The sequence below is a fragment of the Xylona heveae genome (assembly GCF_001619985.1).
Source record: "Xylona heveae TC161 unplaced genomic scaffold L228scaffold_5, whole genome shotgun sequence".
Taxonomy (NCBI): domain Eukaryota; kingdom Fungi; phylum Ascomycota; class Xylonomycetes; order Xylonales; family Xylonaceae; genus Xylona; species Xylona heveae.
This window is the reverse complement of record NW_017264197.1, coordinates 1,533,366-1,553,931: the sequence shown is the minus strand read 5'-3', so window position 1 is coordinate 1,553,931 and position 20,566 is coordinate 1,533,366. Positions and strand designations below refer to the sequence as shown.

Genomic DNA, 20,566 nt, shown 5'->3' with positions numbered 1-20,566 from the left:
CACACACAAAAATTAAAAAAAAAAACGTGGGAAGGGTATAAAGGGGTATGATATGATAAAGGATATGGATACGTGTATTATATACCAAGAATCCGAGCATTAGGATATATCCCCCTCTGGTGACCAATAGAAACAAAAAATACAAGGGGAAAAAAGATGACAGGTATTAGATCGCATCCCAAGCATTAAGGCGAAAAGAAGCATAAGAAAAAATAAAACAAATTTCAGCGTTCGTCGTGGAATGAGGAAAAAGGTTTTCGTAAACGTCCGCTTGGTTTTCAGATTTCTTCATGCTCCGCCGTGCATGAGCTCGTAATCGTTGTTTCGTAAAGCAATTTCAAATAACGTTCTGGTGTGGTATTCTTTTTTTTTTGTTTTCTTGTCGGATTACTGCGACTTCGGAAAAAAAAAGCGAATGCTCGGTACTGGTGAGACGAAAGAGGGCGATTACTGCGCCTTCTTCTCCTCCTTGGCCACCTCCTTGGTCTCCTTGGCCTTCGGCTGCTCGTACTTCTTGTGCCAGAAGGCAGCCTTGAGCTCTCGGAGATGCCACTCCATGACGTTTCTGAAGATGGCCTTGCCGCCAATCTCAATGACGTCGCCGTGGCAGGGGATAATGCGGTCAAAGTTCCACTTGTCGATGCGCGCCATGCTCTTGCCGAAGCCGATACGGTCTTGACGGGTGACAAGGTACCACAAGAGGCGGCGCTGGACGCGAGCCTTGCCCTTTGTGCGCATGGCCTTGGCGAAGAACTTGGTCAGGAAGCCGGAGGTGGCCTTCTTGCCGGTCCGCGAGTACTGCTCGGTGGCGGGCAGGTTGAAGAGCAGGTCGGCCTCGATGAGGGTGCGGTCGGGCTTGTAGAGGAAGGCCAATTCCCGGTTGGCATGGGAAGGGACATACTCGTACTCAAAGTCCGAGTCGAAATCAGGGTCGATTCGAATATCCTCGTTGTTGTCGTGCGCGGCTCTGGTGAAGACGGTCGAGAAAGGAACCTCTTCATATTTCTGCTGCTTGCGCTTCTCCGGCAGTCCCTCGGGGCCGATGACCTTGGCCTCGGGGAAGGCCTTGTGCCAATCGCCGAGGAAAATGTGGTGCTCAAAGTCAAGAGCGGTAATGTAGCGAACGTTACCGCCGAGTTCTTCAACCGTAGTGCGCACTTCGGGAGTCAGGGCGACAGGAGAGAAGACGGCGAGAGCGCCAGATTGAAGACGGACTGTTGCAAAGTTAGTCGCGGAGTGATGGGGATTGGATATTGAGTAGCAGTATTGAGAAACATTGGAAGAGTGAAAAATGCAAGACGAAAAACGAGACCGGAAAAAAATGACGGGTGTGAAAAGAAAAAATAATCATGGGAAAACAGATTCACGTACCGATAGTTCCTCTGCCGCCGACCTTGATTCTGCCATATCGCTCAAACGGCACGGATAGTGTCGTGATGTTAGGGGTCACCTTGCGGATCACCATGACCTCGGAAGGGTTCTTAGGAATGAGTTTCGAAGTCATTTTTTGGACCGAGTCGTCTGGATATCAATTGTTTGTAATGTATGGTATAAATGTGCCTTGTCGGTTCAATCAAAATTGAACCAATGCTTGCTCTCTTTGAGAGAAAAGGAAATGAGAAAAAAAAAAGCAGAAAAGGGCAGAAATTAACAGTGTGGATTTGGCTGATAATTATACGCTGTCGCAAGCCGGCCTGTCGGTGTTGGGCCTAAACAGAAATTTTCTCTCATGAGCTTGACGCATAGGCGGAGTCCTATCTCATGTATGATGCAATGGTGAGGATTCTGATCGACGGTTCGAGACTGGCAGGGCAAGGTTCAGCGGGACCAACGACGCACCAAAACGTTAACGAAGACCCACTGCAAGGGTTGTGCGAGCTGATCCGAAAGGCTATCCGTAAGTTTTCGTTATGCCGGCATGGGATTTCAGTCTTGGCCCTTGCCCTTAGCTCGTGCTTTCCTGCCCGACTGTATCCCTTCTTCCGACCCGCCTATGACCAATTTTCCGGTCGTTCAAGGCACGGGAATCCTTGAAGATTTGGCACAATGATCTCAGCAATAATAATCTTCCTGTCGGAGAATCTTCCTAAACCGCGCCAGGAATAATCTCGAGCCCAATCAATTGACTCCCTCGTCACAGTGGATCCACCCCTTCCGAGTCTAGGGAATGCTTCGAACCGCAGTTGCGCCGTTGGCCTTTTGACAGTTGCGCTGCCGTTCAAACCTCTAACGTAGTTCGGTAGGGAGTTTCGATCCGGTCTTTTCGGTCCTATATCCAAGCGCAGTCTTAGAAATTAAGGTCAACGTCGTGACCGAACCTGTTCCTCGCAGGTAGGCGAGGATCGACGCCACAGGGCGACGTAAGCTTGGCTGATAAAATCTTTCCACGTACCTAATTGTTTGATCGGCAAAGAGCTATGATCGTAATGATTCAATAGAAGCGGAATGAACTTGATAAGATCCTGACCGCATTCGACTCAGACTGGCTTGATGATGTGATTCCTCAACGGGGCAGGTATTATAACAATTATGCACGAGCATACTCGTATCATTGACAAAGTTGACAAAGAGAAGCCGTATGAGACAAATTATATAGACTTGCTGTTAACTCTTTCCTTTTCACATTGATCTGCATATTTGTCACCAAAAAGCACTAAAATTTGAAGATTTGAGTGTTTCTGTCGCGACACTGCGACCGTGGATTATCATCGATTCCAAATCCTACATATCCGTCCCCCAGGCCCCATGTGCTTTGGATATCAAGCGCACCAATTTGATTGCTGACGGAGGAATAAGCATGTCAATGTAGGATATCGAAGCCATCATCGCCACCGCACTGATTTGGTGTGTTCCATAAAAAGTACCCAGAGTGGCTTCGTAGTAGTGTGGTGGAACTGGATTGCACTATGCCATGCTTTATCGGATTACTAATCTCTGTGGCGCATGCTCCTGCCCCATAAGCTTTGATGTCTGTGCCCGCGATAGACTGGCAAATTTCTAATTCAAAGAAGATACGAGAATAAATACAAGTGGTGAAGAAGAATTATCACTTATTCAATCCGGAGATGACACTTACTCTGTTCTACACCTGACATGGATTGCATTTAACAAGATCTGACAATGAGACATATAAGCCATGACTACAGCATCAATGACAAATATCTCACCATGCCTGCATCAAAATTATCAGTCATTTAGCGTTACAGCTGCTGCCTGGAACGACAGTAAGAATTGGACATGGAAACATATCCCTAATGACAGCTGGCTAAAGTCATACCACGAGGCAACTGACTGAAACCATCATTTCATTTCTCTACCTATAAACCTTCCTTCAATTCGCAAATCTATCAGTTGCTTTCAGAAGGCAAAACGCTCTCTGAAGACATTTGAAACAAAGGGAAAAGAAAAAACTAGATGCGCTAGCTAAAACATCGCGAGAGGCGTGTCTTGATTCCTTCCAAAATGAATGGTTAATCGGGGGTTGCATTAGCAACACGCCATCTCCATAACCCCAAGTGATTAATCTTTGCCAGAGGCCCGCGACGCTCGCAGCAATGTTATCCACTGTCACATTCATAGAGAGAATGCCGTTACGCAGCTCTAATAGACTGCCCATGCGAAAACAAGGGACCAAGGGAGAAAAAGAGCACGGGTACTCAAGTGATGAGAAAAGGTTGAAAAATGTAGAAGCCGACGACCAAGCTATTGATGAAGAATATCGAGAAATAGCAAAAAAAAAAAAAAAATAATTCGCATCAACAACTAGAATAAATGCACGCGGAATGGGAATATTAACGGGCAGTGTTTCAAAGTAGAGTGAGAGATGTAACAATAAAAGTAAGGCGATCCACGGAATATGTATGAGGCAGGTCGAGCCATTGTAGTTGGGGAATTATGATGGAAGAACTGAATAATACGCCTTCTAAGTTTGGCGAATGGAATAAGATGACGTCCTAAAGCGGCAACACATAACGACGCTTTTGACTTCATTTACTGAGACCGGCTCCAGAAGTCAAGGCTGGCTACTACATCTTCGCCCGATTCATCCTCGTAAGCGTACAGGATCTAGATGCAGAGTTAGAATTCATTTCAGGTTTGATGTTTATTGGGGGGCTGTCAGAAACTCACCTCTCTCGTTGAGGAATGCAGCATGCGAATGTTCTTCGCCGTAAGGATATGAACCAGGGCGCTCGTCTCAACGTGACGAATCTCAATAAAACTAGGCTCAAAAGCAAGAATATAGGGCGCAGAAAGAGCAAAGGCCTGAGGGTTGCCTTCCCAGGTAATCTTCCAATCGGGTCGGGCCCGCCAACCGTTGCGGTTGACAAAGAAGGAAAAGTCTGAATAATTGAGGAGAAATTCGCTGCTGAGACGCTCGATATGAATGGGCTTAATGTTTTCTTTGCGTGCGACAAAGTCCAACGACGTATCGGCTTGGTCAAGAAGAGATTGAGTCTCGAGCGTCTCAAGACTGACAACTTCAAAGCCACGGGCGCAACCAACACACAATTTGGACTTGAGAAAATGGATCGAGGAGGATTCGGTCGGAATGTAAAACTCCTGTTGACATGTGGGTTAGACGTTAATCCTGTCATTGAGCAATAAAATAACCATACCTTGAAGGGCTTGAGTGCGTCGGTTGTAGGAGTAAACATTTTACTGAGAGCCGGCTTCTTTTTGCTCTTCAGCATCGACTCCATTGGCTCAAACACTTTGATCGTTGTTGACAGTGCAGATGTCTTGACGCAGCAGACAAGATGACGCCCAAGGCAGACGCCAGCCTTGAAGAAGTTGACATGGCCAATCTTCTTGGGCTTCTTGGTCTGAGATGAGAGGCCCTCGTTCGGATCAAGAGCTTCCAAGGGATAGGAGAAGAGAGTCTTGTTAGAGAGCACAAGCAGCAATTGATATTCCTCTAGGACATCAATTTGGGTCACGTTGCTAACATCGAGAACGCGCTTGGGCCGCGCTCCCACTTCTTTGGGTTTTCGATCTGACAGATAAATGCCATTATCCGTTCCAAAGACCAGCTTCCGACCACCATCTGGAGAGAGCAAACAAGGATTAGATACAGCAAAGAACAAGAGAAACGAGAGTGTATGTGTCTGGAAGCGTGAGGGGGGTAATCCTTACCAATGGGAACAAGGCAGTTAACACGGTTGGCAGCACTAAAGAACCTCTCGCAAAGGTTGGTCTGGGTATAAATGTTGCTTCGCTCCCGCAATCGCCTCTGTTGGGCGTCGATATGCTCCAACCATTTCTTTCGGTGCATATGAGTGTTAGTATACAAGGTGAGGTCGTAGCCGCCTTTACCAAGATGCCTAAAGGTGATCGGATAGCTTTGCTTGCTTGAGAGGTCAGTCTTTGGCACGTTTGACATGCTCTTTGAAGAACCAGGTATCAAACTTGATGATGGCCGCTTTGCAATTCCCATTTTTGGATACAACTCGTCCATCTGCAACACGACTAGAAGCTCAAGCGGGATTGGCTTGCGGTAAACCTTGAGTTCTTCCCGCTTATTGACAACTTTGGTCCGAACAAATAAGACTGCGTGATCAAAGAGGTAGGCGTGAATATCGGCGCTGTCCGAAGGCCCCTTCTTCAGTGAGCCCTTGTAGAGCAGCTGTCGACTCTCCTCAGTCAATTTGAGATCGACATACTCTCCCTGTCTGAACTTGAGCTGTTGGTTGAGCTGCATAAGATTGAAGTGGTTCTCGGCCTTTCCAGACTCGACGTTGACACGGGATAAGAAATCCCTGATGAGAGAAATTGCCTTTGGGATATCATTGGTGTCAGGATTGTCTTCTGCAGTGTATTTCTGGACGTTTTCTAATAGTAGTGGATATCTCGCCAATCGAGTCGTAGGCTTCGTTAGATAGCCATTGAGCTCAAGCTTCCTTGACTCCTTTAATCGCTCCGTTTCGTCAACAAATCGAGAAAAGGCAGGGTTAGAAGCTCTCTCCTTTTCGAATTCATACTTTCCATAGAGCTGATTTGCACCATATTTGATAAAAGGGTCAAACCGTGGGACAAATTCCAGGAAAATATCGCCGACATTGCGAACAATTGGGTTCTGCTGCTGTCTTCTTGTGAGAGACTCGGCCATCTTGGAATTGACAACATGGACCTCGAGACAGTTTCCAAAGACGGTACGAATAAATTTTTCGCGTCGATGCTCGGGAATTGGAGAGGGGCTGGCAGGATTGGTCGATCGCAAGGGCTTCATCCAAAAGTCTCGTAGGTATTCCAGGTCCTTGACGAAATCGCGCTCGGTGTACATGATTTCTGCAATGATTTCTTGGCGCTTCTTTTCCTTGTCGCTTACACTGTCTGCCACCTCCTTTGAAACGGTATTGATCCAGAGCTTCTGTTCATCATTTTCCTCAGCGTGCAGACTCGACCGCGACTCCTCTCTCTTCAACCCTGGCTGTGGTTTTAGGTTTAGTCGTGCCTGCTGCTCCAATCGCCGAGGACAGGCAATGGAGTAGCACAGCCGATCGCGCGTGCATGTAGGCGAGTAGCACTCTGTGAGAAGTGTAAAAACACCATTGACGTCCGAGGAGTCCTCCATCAGTGTCTCCCGGAACTGATAAAGCTCAAAGGGGGAATCCCGCAGCCGATGATCGTAGGTCACGTCGTGGAAGAATTTTTGCGCATCCAGGGCTCTTCCGAGGAGGAGAGCGAGATTACGGTCCGTTGTCTTGATGATGTATGCAATCAAATCCACAGCCTCCTGTCCGGTAAACGCGCTCTTGTACGTCAAATCGTTCTTGCTGCGCTCTCCCACGTTAATGCGCTCTCGAAAAGTATCGGCCACCTTTGACAGGAGCGCCGGATAGACCAATGGTGCACGTCGTTGGGCGGTGGTTACGACTGCATTCTGGCTACTGTTGCTCATAGTCTTAGCGACCGGCGGTCGATTCTGCATTGAGTCGTTTCTCTCTGACGGAGAGGCAACTGTTGTCGAAGCCATTGACATGCTACGCGCGGTGCTTTGCGTAGAGCTGTAGCTTGGGAATCGGGCCTTGGCTGCCGCACTCAATGATGGCGCTGGGACGACGGATCGCTCCGATGAGGTCTCGGTCGAGTCCAATTCTGGTACAGACTCCCTTCTCCGGCTCGGTATGACTCTCCCGCTCATGGTCTGATGACGGTCTCGGTCTGAGGAGAACGAGGTCATTGACATGGCGCGTTCATCATGCCTCTCCGGAACGATTCTCCCTTGAGCAGTCGTCCGTGCTGTGCTTGATTGAAAGGAAGGCTGACGGAATGCATTGGCTGGAGCCATTGAATACTCGCTTGGAGGGCTCTGAAGCGGTGGCGGAGCCATGGAAGCGGCCATGGACCGTGATCGAAAGGGGTCCGAATTAACCGCGGGGCCTGCAGGATACCCTCGATTTGGCACAGGTTTGTTGTATGATTGCGGAACGGGCTGTCGTGGGTCGACACGTTGTGGTTGTGGGTATGGGCGACGGTCTGGATGAAGAGGTTGTGGAAGATATTGAGGCTGTGGCTGCGATGAGACCTGCGCACCGGGCAGACGTGGTCCCTGATAGTAGGAACCAGTCGAAGCTTGACCGGTGCCGTTTGGCGGTGGTCGCGCTGGGATGCCACCTCGTTGCATCCCCACCTCTGATGTCTGCAGATTCACCATCGTCTGCGAGCGTGGCAGGGAGATTGGTGCAGGTTGCGATGTCATGGTCTGGGAACGCCCCGTGGGGGGCGTCGCGCCAAAAATGGATGAGAATGCAGCATCCCTCTGGTAGGAAGACGCATGCCCATAGTTGTTAGGTCGGTAATTCCGGCCTTGTTGCGTGCCGTAGTCCGCCATGAACGATCTTTTGAGCCCTTCTTGGCCGCTTTCCGTGATTTCACGCCCTCACCTCTTATGGAGACGTGTATCCGTGCGTGTGGACACTGCTCAATCACGAGCTGAACAGGGCTGCGTGCTTCTCGGGCCCCGTAGTGTCACTCCTCCAGGGATCGGCCACTGGGGATACCTCGTTACAAGCCAAGCCGTAAATTTATTCCCTTCCAAAAGAGATTTGACTTATGGCACTCGTTTGATGTCCAGCACCGCTCGAAGATCCTTCTCCACAGTAGCAGGGACACTGTTCGAGAGGGCCGTGGCTGAAGGTGCAGGTTGGGGAAGCGCTACTCCTGAAGCAGCGAGGGACCAATGATGGGGTTGCAAGAGGGCCGTCTGTCAGGGCGATGTCGTTATCTCCAATCGCACGAGATGCACCAATGGGGCTTGTTCAAGCGCCAGAGGGCTGCAAGGAGGGGAATCGAGGGGAATCGATGGAGCAGAACAGGCGATCCAAGCCCGTTTCTCATTCGGGTTTTAGGCACCGTGGATTTTTGAATTCTAGGTATAATTCCGAGTGTGAGGTCGGGGACGTGCTCGTAGTAATACCGGTCAAGGCTACCAAAGCGAGGATTCCCCAAGGTCCCCTTGAGATGGCGCGGGTGGCCTCACCCGAGACCGAGAGAAGGGGAAAGTAGCAGTAAGTAGTAGTGCGTGTGTGCTGCACGCACGCGGAACCGGCGATTTGGTGACTCCGGACCGATCAATTTTGAGTGCTGTCAAACGTCCTGCATGAGTCCTGACAAATATTTCATCATGTGCAATGTCAAAAGCAAATTGCAGAGACTGGGAAGAGTGGCTCTTACAAATTTAAAATTAAAGCCCTTTGATCTGTGGATGAAAGTGCACAAACGGGGTTCAATGATCTGGTAACTACCGACTGCCAGTCAGTTAAACTGAAGACTGGGAGATTCACCCAAAAAGGAACAAGAAGGTACAGGTACCTCGACACACACTATTCCACCACGTGATCTCACCTTCAACTCGCGTCGTTATCATCGACGTCTCTAAGGTAGGTAGCTAACAGACTGAAGCTACTCGCCATTTGCACCTCTGAATCGTTGCTCTATCTCCGTTGAGCCTTTCTCGAAGGAAATTTTTTTGATTGATCTTCTAGTCCATCATCCGCAACATGGCGGAGACTGAGCTGGCGCCCAAGTTCGCGCCGTTTTTCGGCATGGTATGTCTTGAGCTCATGGACCTGTTGACTCTGATGGATTATTTTACTAATAAAGCATCGCAGGGCGGTATCGCGTTCGCGGTAAGTAAAGACTTGGCGATCTCTTGACTATATTATACGCAAATACTGGATGCCATACTTATCATGGAGCGTTACCTGGTATAGATGATCTTTGGATGTATGTGGATATAAGCTTCATATCTGCCCTCAAATCGCAGTATACTAAACAAGTTTGATTCTTTTGCAGGCATCGGAGCTGCATACGGGACGTCAAAATCGGGTATCGGTATTGCTGGAGTGGGAACCTTTCGGCCGGACCTGATCATGAAGGTGAGCAAACATCGTACGAACCCTTAAGACGGCACAGCATCTAAATCTGAAACAATATAGTCTTTGATTCCCGTCGTCATGTCCGGTATTATCGCGGTTTACTCGCTTGTTATCGCTGTGCTTATTGCTGGTGACATGGGCCCACCTCCAGGCCAGAGCTACAGCTTGTTTACGTGCGTCTCCCCTGGACCAAGCGAAACCTCCGAGACCGAGCAGAAAAGATACTGATTAGTATACGCGAGTAGAGGGTTTTTGCATCTGGCTTGCGGTCTCTCTGTTGGTTTGACAGGACTGGCCGCAGGTTATGCCATTGGCGTTGTGGGCGACATGGTTTGTGGTTGTTCATACACAAGGATATATATATGGGTACTAACGCCAGCTTAGGGCGTCCGATCATACATGCAGCAGTCAAGAATTTTTGTGGGCATGGTCCTGATCCTAATTTTTGCTGAAGTCTTGGGTCTTTACGGGTAAGTTAGAACCAACTACGACTCTCGTAAATTGTCGCTTTTACTGAACCACATCCAGCCTGATTGTCGCCTTAATCCTCAACACCAAGGGCCGAGGATGAGGCGAGTTCGCCAGGCGTAGTTCTTGTGTTTGCCAACTTCCATTGTATATATCGAAAAGTCAGCAATATCTTGACGACGCTGAGGTATCTGCAACGAAGGCAGTGCACATAATGGCGTTGCTCGAGGGGAGCCTCATGAGCGGATGAAATGAAGTTTATGATTTGTCCCGCGCTAAATAAGGAGACCCGAATGGGCGGAAACTGGTGATGAGGTTTGTCATTGCCGAGTTACCGCCTGTTCTCGCATCGGAGCATATGGTAAGGTAGCATCAAATCCCGCATCTATGATACCTCAATATTGAATCAACAATTGAATTTACGTCGACCTCAAATTTTATGTGTTTTGTGTTCTGGGTCCATTGCCATGACGGCGGTGCGTTTATGAATGCTGCAAGAGGTACAATGGCAACCGCCAATTGGCCATTGTGCTTACGTAATAGATCTAGAGAAGCAGATTGTTTTAATCAGCGGGTAACCTATCGTGGAGGGTCGGAATGACGTCGAGGGCACGTATCGATGAGCCAAACCATCGTCAACGACCTGCCATCAGATGAAATGAACTATGAATCAAGTACAGATCTTGACAGGCTCGGTAGGCAAGCTGGTGAAATGAAGAGACGTCATGTATATTTTGCAACGTGCTTTCAAAAATGTGACAAGATCAATTCATTCGTATGACTTTGGCCTGTGCATAACCAGCCGTCGTTGTAAGTTGGTGGTTTTTATGCAAACGTGAGCAGTGCGCCCGTTATAGTTCATGCATTGACAGAAACAAACGTTCCACAGAAGCAGGTGAAAAGTTATAAATCATCTCAACGCGCTGACATGCAAAATTATGGAAAGCGAAATCTCTTTCCACCCCTGAAGTGATGAATCTGATATGGACCAATTCAGGCCTTCGACATCATCTAGGGCCAAGTCCACCCTCCGCTGCTATTCTACGTCATCCCCGGGATTAGCCCGTTGCCATGTCAAGCTACGGAGGACGATGCGCTGAAGTCTTTCCATACTGAGCCCACCCGCCACAACGACCTTACCCACATCCCAACCAACCTAACTGAACCGCGGGCCAACCAGACGACGTACTCCCGAGAAATTCGGGGCGCTCGAGTCCCCAAAGAGCAGCACTGAGCGCATACCCCACCATTTGGTGAGCGTTGCCATTATTACGTCCCGCGCTCGAAGGGGCCGGATCCGCATTTCTCTACGGGCTCGCCGTCTCCCTCACACGTGGATCGCTTGCACGTTCAAAACTTGTCATTGCTGCTCCTGCAAATACCGCAGCTGTTTTCAGCATATTTGGTTTTGTTACATGGAACATTCTGCAATCTGATAGATTTTTCGATATTCCCAATTTGTGTGACCTTGTATAGGTTATACCGTACCGACGTATCGGCCCGAAGTGAGTTTCGGGGACAACAAAACGAGCATAGTCACCCCAGAGGCTCAAATTTCTTTTTTTAATGGCAGCGGCTAAGGTCAAAAGTCTCGCGCACGAAGGGAAGAGTTTGCTTAAGGGAGCGACTCATCACAACGACGAAAACGACAGGACCAGTCAAATCGACCAGCAGCAATCAATGCCTCACAAGCAGGAAGAAGAGAGGGAGAAGGATTTCGTCGTCCGCTCCTCCGAGCACTCGAAACCTCTCGCGCCAGAAGAAGTCGCCGAAAATCCCGAGAAGAAGGAAGTTGGCAAGTCTTCCAAGGAATTGAAGTTGGACAATTTTGAATTGATCAAGACTCTCGGAACGGGTGAGTAATTTCTCGCATTGGGTCTTTATGTGAATATGCAAAAGTCCACAAAGATTTAGATTGCTGACACTATCGTTATTCCAGGAACATTTGCTCGAGTATGGCTTGCTCGTCTCAAGGACGGACCCCAAGACAAGGTCTATGCATTGAAGGTGCTACGGAAAGCTGAGGGTGAGATATCGTGGAATTGCGATTGGCACAACACAGCTATCTAATTTATTAATTCTTATAGTCATTCGGCTGAAGCAAGTTGAGCATGTGCGCAACGAGCGCAGTGTTTTGGCCGCTGTGGCCGGTCACCCTTTTATTACAACGCTGATTACGACATTTTCTGACCACGATTGTATATATATGCTGGTACGCACGAGAAACCGCCTCTGCTGTTAATGAGGTTTTCAACCGGAAAAAAAAATTACTGACGGTTGGTCGCTATAGCTTGAATACTGCCCTGGAGGTGAAGTATTCAGTTATTTACGAAAAGCTCGACGATTCGATGAAGCGACGGCCAAATTCTATGCCGCCGAAATTTGCTTGATTTTAGAATTCCTTCATAGCCTTGAAGGCATTGCATATCGCGATTTGAAGCCGGAAAATATATTAATAGATGCCGACGGCCACTTGAAGCTCGTGGATTTTGGCTTTGCCAAGAAATGTGCAAACAGTATGTTGGGATCGAGGAATAACAATCATGGAACATTCGGCTCATTTTTTTTTTCTCACAGTCGAGACGTACACGTTATGCGGGACGCCAGAATATCTTGCACCGGAAGTGATCCGAAATACTGGTACGCAGCCACACCCTTTCCCATCTCGCCAGCATGCGCCTTTCCGTTTCTCTCCTTACCTCACAGCTTAGCTCATCAAAAAATGGCTTGTCAATGCTCTTCTACTAACAAGTTGACGTGGATCAATAGGACACAGCACAGCGGTGGACTGGTGGGCTTTTGGTATCTTGATTTACGAATTCCTCGTTGGCCAGCCGCCATTCTGGGACCAGAACCCGATGAAGATATACGAACAGTATGTCCCCCCATCCCACGTCCCCTGATCCAATCTTTCCCCCCGACGATATACATCTGCATATCCGCGTTTATTTATTAGTACTAAAAATAATCTGTATTACAGAATCTGCGAAGGCAAAGTCCGCTTCCCCAGCGGCATGTCCGAAGACGCCAAAGACCTCATCAGCGGCCTCTGCAGCGTCGACACATCCAAGCGGCTCGGCAACATCCAAGGCGGCGCCGAACGGGTCAAGTCGCACCCTTTTTTCAAGGACATTGACTGGGACGCGCTGTATCAGCGCAAGACCAAGGGCCCGATCGTCCCCAAGCTCAAGAACCCGGCCGACGCGTCGAATTTTGACGAATACGATCCCGAGCCCGAGAATAAACTGCCCTACACGGACGAAATGTATGATAAGCTGGACAAGTTCTTTGAGGACTTTTAAAGAGGGGAAAATATATCAAAAATCAAAAAATTCGGCCAGTTTTCTTCTTACCCTGTTCATCCAAAAAAATCTATACAGCCCGGCAACTATCATCCATCATGATTTCATCGTCTATCGTCTCTTGGAAACATTGATGAAATCTCTTCCCGTTGGCCTTTTTTTTCCTCTCTCCCTATCTCTCTATCTCTCTTTTATCTCTTATCTCTATCTCTCCAGTTCATATCGGGAGGCCGGATCCTTTTTTTTTTCATTATTTTGTTTGGCTTTTGCATGTTCCCTTTTATTTTGGTTTTTTTTTTTTTTTTGCATGTTCCCATTATCTTGTCATTTTAAATATTTCTATTTCTCTTTTGTTTGTGTCTTTTCCTGTTTCTCTCTCTTGGGCGTTGATATAAACGTCTATTTACTACTACTAGTATTGTTGTTTTTGTTGACATTTTGACATTTTCCATACAAAGAGAAGAAATACATTTTTTGGAATCAAAGAGTGGGGCAGCCAGGCGCTGCAATTTAGCTCGGAATGAATCAGACATTATCATCATCATCTTCTTCTTCTTCGTCTTCGTCTTCGTCTTCTCCTTCTTCGTCTCTAGTCTCTCGTCTCTCTTCAAGTCACGTAACTCGTTACTCATGATTTGTTGCGTCGTAAGCATTCCACGTGAAACAATGTGAAACCATGAAACCATGAATGGGAGATTCAAAGTAATCTTCTCAATTCAAAACGCAATATGGACTAACTATGTTATGGGAAAGTCTTGGGATATGGACTAACTTATGGGATATGGACAAGAAGTTATGTAATAATCCACTAACTAAAATATCCCATCCCACACTTGAATATATGTGCGCATCGATGCGGTCATTTCGTGAGGCTATACGTGATTCGTGAATTCCTGACTTGCCTGGCCATGGGCCATGGCCATGGCCATTAGGCAGGGGAGGTATTTTTTCATCTCGAAAGAGTGTTAAAAAAAGGAAAGTAATAGTCAGAAGAGGTTGTGAAGAAGAAAAAGCAGTCGAAACGTCGAATCGAAAAAAGAAAAAACGAAAAAAGAAGAAAGAAAAGAAGAGAAAAAAAAAAAAGAAAAGGGAAGAAAAGGGAAGAAAAGAAAAGAAAGGAAAAGAAACAATTGGTTTTGCAATTGCCGTAAACGCCGCCATGTCCCAATATTTTTTTGCCGGGCTAGACGAGGAGAAAGGACAGGATAGATAGGATAGGAAGGATAGGATAGGATAGGATAGGATAGTGATATGTAGTTACGAATTGTACGAGAGAGAGAGAGGGAGGGAGGGAGGGAGCAGCTGTACGGTTAAGAAAGGGGGAAACGTAATAAATGGAAAAGGGGAGAAAAGCAATTAGAAAGGGGAAGAAGAAACGGGAAGAAGAAAGGGGGAAAAGAAGTGGGGAGAAAAAAGGAGATAGAGGGAAAAAAAATATTTTCGACCAAAAAAAATAAATGTACCGACTGACCCTGACCCAGACCCTTTGGACAGACAATAGACACTCCCAGCCCAAACTCCCACGGAAACGCCACGGTATGAAAAGGAAGGAAGAGAGGGCAGAACAGTGGAAAGGAAATAGGATGAAGAAAATAATGAAAATGGAAAGAAGAAGGAGGATAGAATAGAACGTGGAGTAAAGCATAATAGAGCATGAAAGTAAGTAGTTGAATAATAAAAGATTAAAAAGGAAGAAAGGAAGAAAGGAAGAAAGGGTGGAATGGTATGAAGGAAGGCATATCAGGTCATGAATAGCCGTCGCCCAAGTCAAACGAATACTGCAATTTTTCGGGCACCTTCTTCTTGGCGGGCGGGAGATGATTATGTTTCTTAATGACAGGGACCTTTTTCGAGCGAGCGACCTTGCAGCTGTGCTTCGCCGCAGCGTCGACTATGGGAACGGATCCAGTTCCGTTTCCGTTTCCAGCTGCAGTATTGCCAGGCACGGATGATGGGATACTAGTAGTACTTCCCTGCCGTGTGCCGTTTACCGTGGGAATAGTACCGTTGGCATCTACGACATCGTCCTCGCATGCTTCAGGTGAGCAGCATTCTATCGTCTTTACCCATCGATCAGACAGCGCGTCATGGATGGAGATGCGTTTCTCGGGATCGGGATGCATCATGCGGAGCAGTAATCGGCGGATCGCGGGTGAAGGGAGATTAAGAAAAACCGGTCCGCATTTTGGGTGGCCCCCGTTGGGGTCGTCGGTGATGATTCCCTCGGGGTGGGTTTTCAGCCATGCTTCCCACCCAGAGAGGAATTTCTGATAGTATGGTTCGGTAGTCTTGGCAGCTCGCCATGGCGAGCCAGAGTAGTTCATGGTGAGGAAGACAATGGCACAAGACCAGACATCGAGTGCACGGGGGTCGTAATCGCCTGTGATTCCACGGATTAGAAAATACGGAGTGTAAAGGGTTGGAAAAGACGAGAAGAGGGACTAAAAGATTTTGTAGCAGTTGCGAGGATTAAAGGCAGAAAGAGGAGCAAGAAGGCAATTGACATACCCTCCTTGGCCAACACCTCTGGGGCAATGTATGGCAGACTACCGCATACGCCTGGTGCACATCGTCGGCATTCCTTCATGTTCCTGCCACACTCCCCGCCTGCAGCACGCAAACCGGGGTGTTCTCCACAGAACACCTCTGACACGCCAAAGTCGGTGATTTTCAAGTACCCTTCGTCTGTCATGAGCAGGTTCTCGAGCTTAATGTCGCGATGTGCAATCCCATGTGAATGTAGATAATCGACGCCCCTCATCAATTGTTTGAACAGACACAGATGGTCTTCAAGCTTAAAGTATTTCTTCACAATGAGCGAAAAGATCTCGCCTTGGGAACAATACTCCATAACATGATTCCATCGTCCATTATGTGTGCATAGCCGCACAGTTTCGACAATATTTGGATGATGTAGACTCTTGGCAATGCTGTACTCTGACTTGACCTTTTTCTCATACTCGACCTCATCCTCAGTTTGCCCGCGCTTGCGAAATTCTTTGACCGCATAGACTTCATCGGAGTTGCTCCCTTTTCGGGCCATGAGCTTGACAGTTGCGGTTGCGCCTTTGCCCAGAGTCTTCCCCCGCTTGCCAGGCAATATACTTAGACTTGTAAATTCTTTGAAAAGCTCAATTGTGTCGACGTTGAAGTCGTCGGGCAAGCTGGCACTCATGCGGCGCGCCTTGAGACCTGCTCCAGTTTCGGCAGGCATCGAGAAGAAATTGCCCTCCGGCTCCCTGGGTATATGTGTCATACTCGACGACCGTTTTCGCGACAACGGACGGCTATTGGGTTGAAGATGTTTTCCATCATCAGGGAACCCAGCTTCGTCGCCGTTGCCAGTGCGCTGCATCAGGTCCGTAGCCGCACGGGACGTACCGCGTTGTGGCTCGGATGGTGGGCCAAGCTCGAAACGCCGCTGTTCATGCCTGGCCGGTGAGTCGGACCAGGAAGCTGGCGTGACAAACCCTGATGTTGGGGGTGTGTTGCGCGCTGACTTTGAGTAGAAGCTGCGCGGGAGTGATGGGCGGCCATTGGCATGAGGAATACGAGTGTTCTCTATAGCACTTTGTGGCTGTACAGAATGCTTCGGCGAGCTGGAGTCGCTACTGTTTTCAGTGTTGAGATTCAACAAGCTCGAACCCGCTCTTTTGAGCAGGGATTTGATTTTAGTAGCGTTGCGTTTAACAGCGGGGAGGCTGGCAGTAGACGCCATTCCGGCGGGTGGTGGGCTGCCAGACCGTGATGGTAATGTTTCCGTTCCGTTTTTGGAAGGCGCCAGATGTCCATTGTGTGGTGCAACCGCTTCCTGCATTGGAGCGCTGTGGCCATTGGTCGCAGCGGGTTTCATTGCTTGTTCTATGCGCGGCTGAGGATGTGCATCGCTTGTCGGAGTTATGGGCTCTGTTGCCTCACTCGCAGTCTCTTCAACATCCTCTGGAACAGGACCTGGAAAATCAACGGGATGCAGGATCGGGGACGGTGGTGTTGGAACATGGGCGTCCTCCGCAGACGGGTAGATAAAGTCGTGGGGTACAGAAGATGCTATCTGTGTCTGAGGCTGCGCTGCGGTATCGTCGTTTGACGAGTACGGCACTTTGATCGCCATGACTGATAATGTGTATGTCCTTCGAAGCGATTTCGCATTGACACTGTCAGTTATGATGAGTGGCGCGTAACTGGATTATATCATAAATCACACGGCAGCGAAGATCAAGGTCTGAGCTCCTCTTCACGATTTCTCTCGCCCCACCACGTTCTCTCTTTCTCTCGTGACCGGAGATCCAGCTCGGTCTTAACAAGAGAATGGTCGAGGCGAGTGTATGGGACAAATTTTGGGTAACGATAAATATGCAGTGGAGAAACACAACAATTAAAAAAAAACAAAGAGGGGATGTAGAATCTGGTCTCGCAAGCTTTGATTGACAATCAAAAAGTGAGCGCTTGCAGGAGATTCCCAAATTATTTCTGCTAGACCACGGGACCCGTACAGGATCTGTCCACACCAAGCTCCCGGGGAAGGGACCTGGGGAAAAAAGAGAAAAGGTGACAAAATAATATGCAGCAGCCGGGTGAGCAGCAGGATAAGAAGGCTGATTGGGCGGGCAATAGTTTGCCGGGGAATCGATCAATTGGCGATTTGGTGTGGGACGTCACCCAACCCACCATGTGCAACCGACGCAAGACTGTAAGAGGACCGAAAGCTGCAGCAGGTCAGGGCCATTCCTCGCCGTAAGGGCGGAATTAATGGCACCTCTCGGGGTCGGAACTCGGCTGCCGATGAAGGCTGAAGAAGGGGGGTTGCAGGAGGGGGGCGAAAGTCTTGGCCACAAGCCGCCAACTGGGGACGGGAAGCCACGAGGTAATCCTCGGGAACGCGAAGACAAGGTACTTGTCGAGAGCGGGACAACCAAAATGGAAGAAGAGAAGGAAGCAAAAAGAGACGGAGAAGGAAGAGAGCTAAAGAGCAGACGATGAGGGAAATATATGCTCCATGATCAAGACAGAGGAAAGAGGTTCAAAATAGGACGGAGTGAGGGAGCGAGGCACACGGGTTGTCGGGATGCCGAGATGCGCGACGGGAGCGTGGGGGGGTTTTTTTTCAATCAACAACAAGAATTGAAAAAGAATAATGGGGGAATGCAAGATGCAATGCACAACCCAGTATGATTGCAGGTCAGCAGCAAGCAGTTGGGGAGGGGCGGGGGGGGCGGCAATAACAGCAAGGAATTGAGAAGAAGAGCTAAGGAGAAATGTCAGCTAAAGGCAAGCTCTGGGGAAGTGAGTAAACCGGGCCAAAGCCAAGCCCCCAGCCAAGCAGCCGCCGAGCACCAAGAAGAACTTTAAGAGGAAAAATATTGGTTGCGAAGAGCTTAAAGAGAAGTTGCCAAGGTATCCCAAGTATCTCGGCAGGGGGAGAAACGCAGACTTGTCAGGCGGAAAGGGTACAGTAAGTACATTGAAAACTGTGGCCGCGAGAAGAGTGTGGGAGATGACTGGGGGTTTTTCTGCGCGCTGGAGGTTGACGGACTTGGACTGGTCAGGCTTTGGCCGGATGAAGGCAAAGGCCAAACAGAAAAGAGAGGCGGCAGTTGTTGTTGGATGAGGGTGTCCTGGTCGACGTCGTTAGCTGGAGGGGGAAATTGTTTGTAGACAAGTCGCAACTCTATCACCGTCGTCAGTATAATAGGTAAAGAGACTTGACCTCGTTCGGCAAGAGAACACAAAAGACGCAAGCAGACAACCAACCTGCAATTCCCTTCAATCAACCTCCAGTCACTGTACCAAGTAAATTTTTATTTTCGCCGGTCATGTCACATAAATATGCGGAATGAATGGAGTACTATACTCTACTCCGTACGTATAGGTTCCCCGAGATGATCGTTCAATCGTAGGCTAATCCCAATCCGCATCCCCACCATTTTCCCCAGAGCACGAGCCAACCGAGACCCCACTATTGAAAACGAACCGTCACAGTCACATCTCACTCTCTCCCTTCCTCCACAATTGGCCTTCATCCCGCTGTCAAAATTAATTCCTACGAACACTAGACGACAAACTTTTACTGTATGATTGCCCCAACTCCACTGTGGGTTACAAGACCTCCAATGCATTTATATTATATTGTAAAATATTATTTTATTTATTGATTTCTCATTTTCTCTCTTTCTCGACCCTTGTTTATATTCCTGGTAGTATTTACAAAATTCAGAAAAAATCAGACATTGCTCACGGGTTATTATGCTAAAGTCATAATTCATCATTTATATCTATTTGTGTACCTAATGGCCACTTCATCTGTCTGTTTACTTTCAAATGTCATATTGGACTCGCATAATTGTCACTGTGCATCGTATTCCCCTTCCGTCACTACAGCGTTATGCACAATGCAAGATGACCCCCACTTGTATCCAGCCATTTACACACATCGTACATGCTGCAGTGTTACAAATAAAAAGGCCTCTTCCAGAAATACCTTATGTCACGAGTTATTTTTTTTTTTTACACCCATGTCCTCCCCGCAAAAGCTTGTTTAGCGCTACAGTCACGAGTTCAGGGATATGTGCATCTCACAGTGGTTTCACTTCCGGGAGGATTCTCCCCCACTTATGATACATCTATTACATCCCCACTTATTGCAAAAATAGGGCCCACCAGCGTAGAGCATACCTCGACAGTATTTTACACTTTACCACCTAACTTAAGGAATACACATATACAAATGACCAGATGGACATTACAACACTTTCATGTCGATGAACAGGTGATGACGTGTATATGTAAGATATATCATTATTTAGCTCAGATCTGCCCTCATCCTATTGCATTTATTTGCTTAGGATAACCTGAGGGCTGACGTGAAAGAGGCACAAAAGGATGAAATACTGCATACTCTGTAGACCTTGAGAAGAATAGGTTAAATTTCACGACATCCCGCGTCTTCTATTTCAATTATCATTGTCATCATGATAAAACTTTAACCCTCCGCCCCTGAAATTATCTACCGCTCTGTTTGATCTCAACTTCTTCTCTTATTCTCAATGTCGAACCCTGAATCCATATATGGCGGCCCTTCATTACATTAAAATGTTAATGATGATGACGATAGCGATGCAGACAATGACGGGGCAACCGAAGCAATAGATGCCAAATGTGTGATCGGAAAATGAAGACAAGAAAGGCACAGGATAGAAGACTCGAATCATGAAAAAAGAGCAATGGAAAATAAGACAATGCTGGATCGATACGGCGCTTGATGCCATTCCTCGTAAATAGACAGCGCAATGAAAAAAAGACAAAGAAGAGGGAAAAATTATAACGGCTGAAAAAGTAATAAAATCCAGGGGGATGATGAATCATATCAAGGTATATGTGAGGACTGCAACACCAGATTCATACAATGAAAAACGCTCGCCC

At 47.8% G+C, this 20,566-nt stretch overlaps 5 protein-coding genes across 5 annotated transcripts; 2 read left to right on the top strand and 3 right to left on the bottom strand.

The window, feature by feature from the left end:
• Positions 1–447: 447 nt before the first annotated feature.
• On the bottom strand, positions 448–1,504 carry L228DRAFT_268352 (hypothetical protein; the record flags this gene model as incomplete). The annotated part of the gene is made up of 2 exons (XM_018335119.1): positions 448–1,214; positions 1,372–1,504. The coding sequence occupies 2 exons, from the start codon at positions 1,502–1,504 to the stop codon at positions 448–450; spliced, it is 900 nt and encodes a 299-aa protein (XP_018188541.1).
• A 2,486-nt stretch (positions 1,505–3,990) lies between these two features.
• On the bottom strand, positions 3,991–7,831 carry L228DRAFT_210862 (CNH-domain-containing protein; the record flags this gene model as incomplete). Its single annotated transcript, XM_018329869.1, has 4 exons — positions 3,991–4,065; positions 4,129–4,560; positions 4,617–5,044; positions 5,134–7,831. 4 exons carry the CDS (start codon positions 7,829–7,831, stop codon positions 3,991–3,993), a joined length of 3,633 nt encoding a protein of 1,210 aa, XP_018188540.1.
• A 1,031-nt stretch (positions 7,832–8,862) lies between these two features.
• On the top strand, positions 8,863–10,116 carry L228DRAFT_140872 (vacuolar ATP synthase-like protein 16 kDa proteolipid subunit). Its single transcript, XM_018329170.1, has 8 exons — positions 8,863–9,047; positions 9,111–9,128; positions 9,213–9,225; positions 9,295–9,377; positions 9,438–9,550; positions 9,623–9,707; positions 9,762–9,847; positions 9,906–10,116. Exons 1-8 carry the CDS (start codon positions 9,000–9,002, stop codon positions 9,946–9,948), a joined length of 489 nt encoding a protein of 162 aa, XP_018188539.1. The 5' UTR covers positions 8,863–8,999; the 3' UTR covers positions 9,949–10,116.
• A 1,409-nt stretch (positions 10,117–11,525) lies between these two features.
• Positions 11,526–13,147, top strand: L228DRAFT_210486 (Pkinase-domain-containing protein; the record flags this gene model as incomplete). Its single annotated transcript, XM_018329852.1, has 7 exons — positions 11,526–11,700; positions 11,785–11,871; positions 11,933–12,057; positions 12,136–12,361; positions 12,423–12,485; positions 12,615–12,720; positions 12,826–13,147. 7 exons carry the CDS (start codon positions 11,526–11,528, stop codon positions 13,145–13,147), a joined length of 1,104 nt encoding a protein of 367 aa, XP_018188538.1.
• Positions 13,148–14,892: 1,745 nt separating this feature from the next.
• Positions 14,893–16,322, bottom strand: L228DRAFT_210714 (kinase-like protein; the record flags this gene model as incomplete). Its single annotated transcript, XM_018329863.1, has 2 exons — positions 14,893–15,527; positions 15,656–16,322. The coding sequence occupies 2 exons, from the start codon at positions 16,320–16,322 to the stop codon at positions 14,893–14,895; spliced, it is 1,302 nt and encodes a 433-aa protein (XP_018188537.1).
• Between the last annotated feature and the right edge of the window lie 4,244 nt (positions 16,323–20,566).

Excerpts from the sequence above, each read along its gene's own strand:
- L228DRAFT_140872 (XM_018329170.1), top strand. The coding sequence starts at position 9,000 with ATGGCGGAGACTGAGCTGGCGCCCAAGTTCGCGCCGTTTTTCGGCATG. Across the intron at positions 9,551-9,622 it reads CAGAGCTACAGCTTGTTTAC|AGGGTTTTTGCATCTGGCTT; the intron begins GTGCGTCTCCCC and ends ATACGCGAGTAG. Across the intron at positions 9,708-9,761 it reads TTGGCGTTGTGGGCGACATG|GGCGTCCGATCATACATGCA; the intron begins GTTTGTGGTTGT and ends ACGCCAGCTTAG.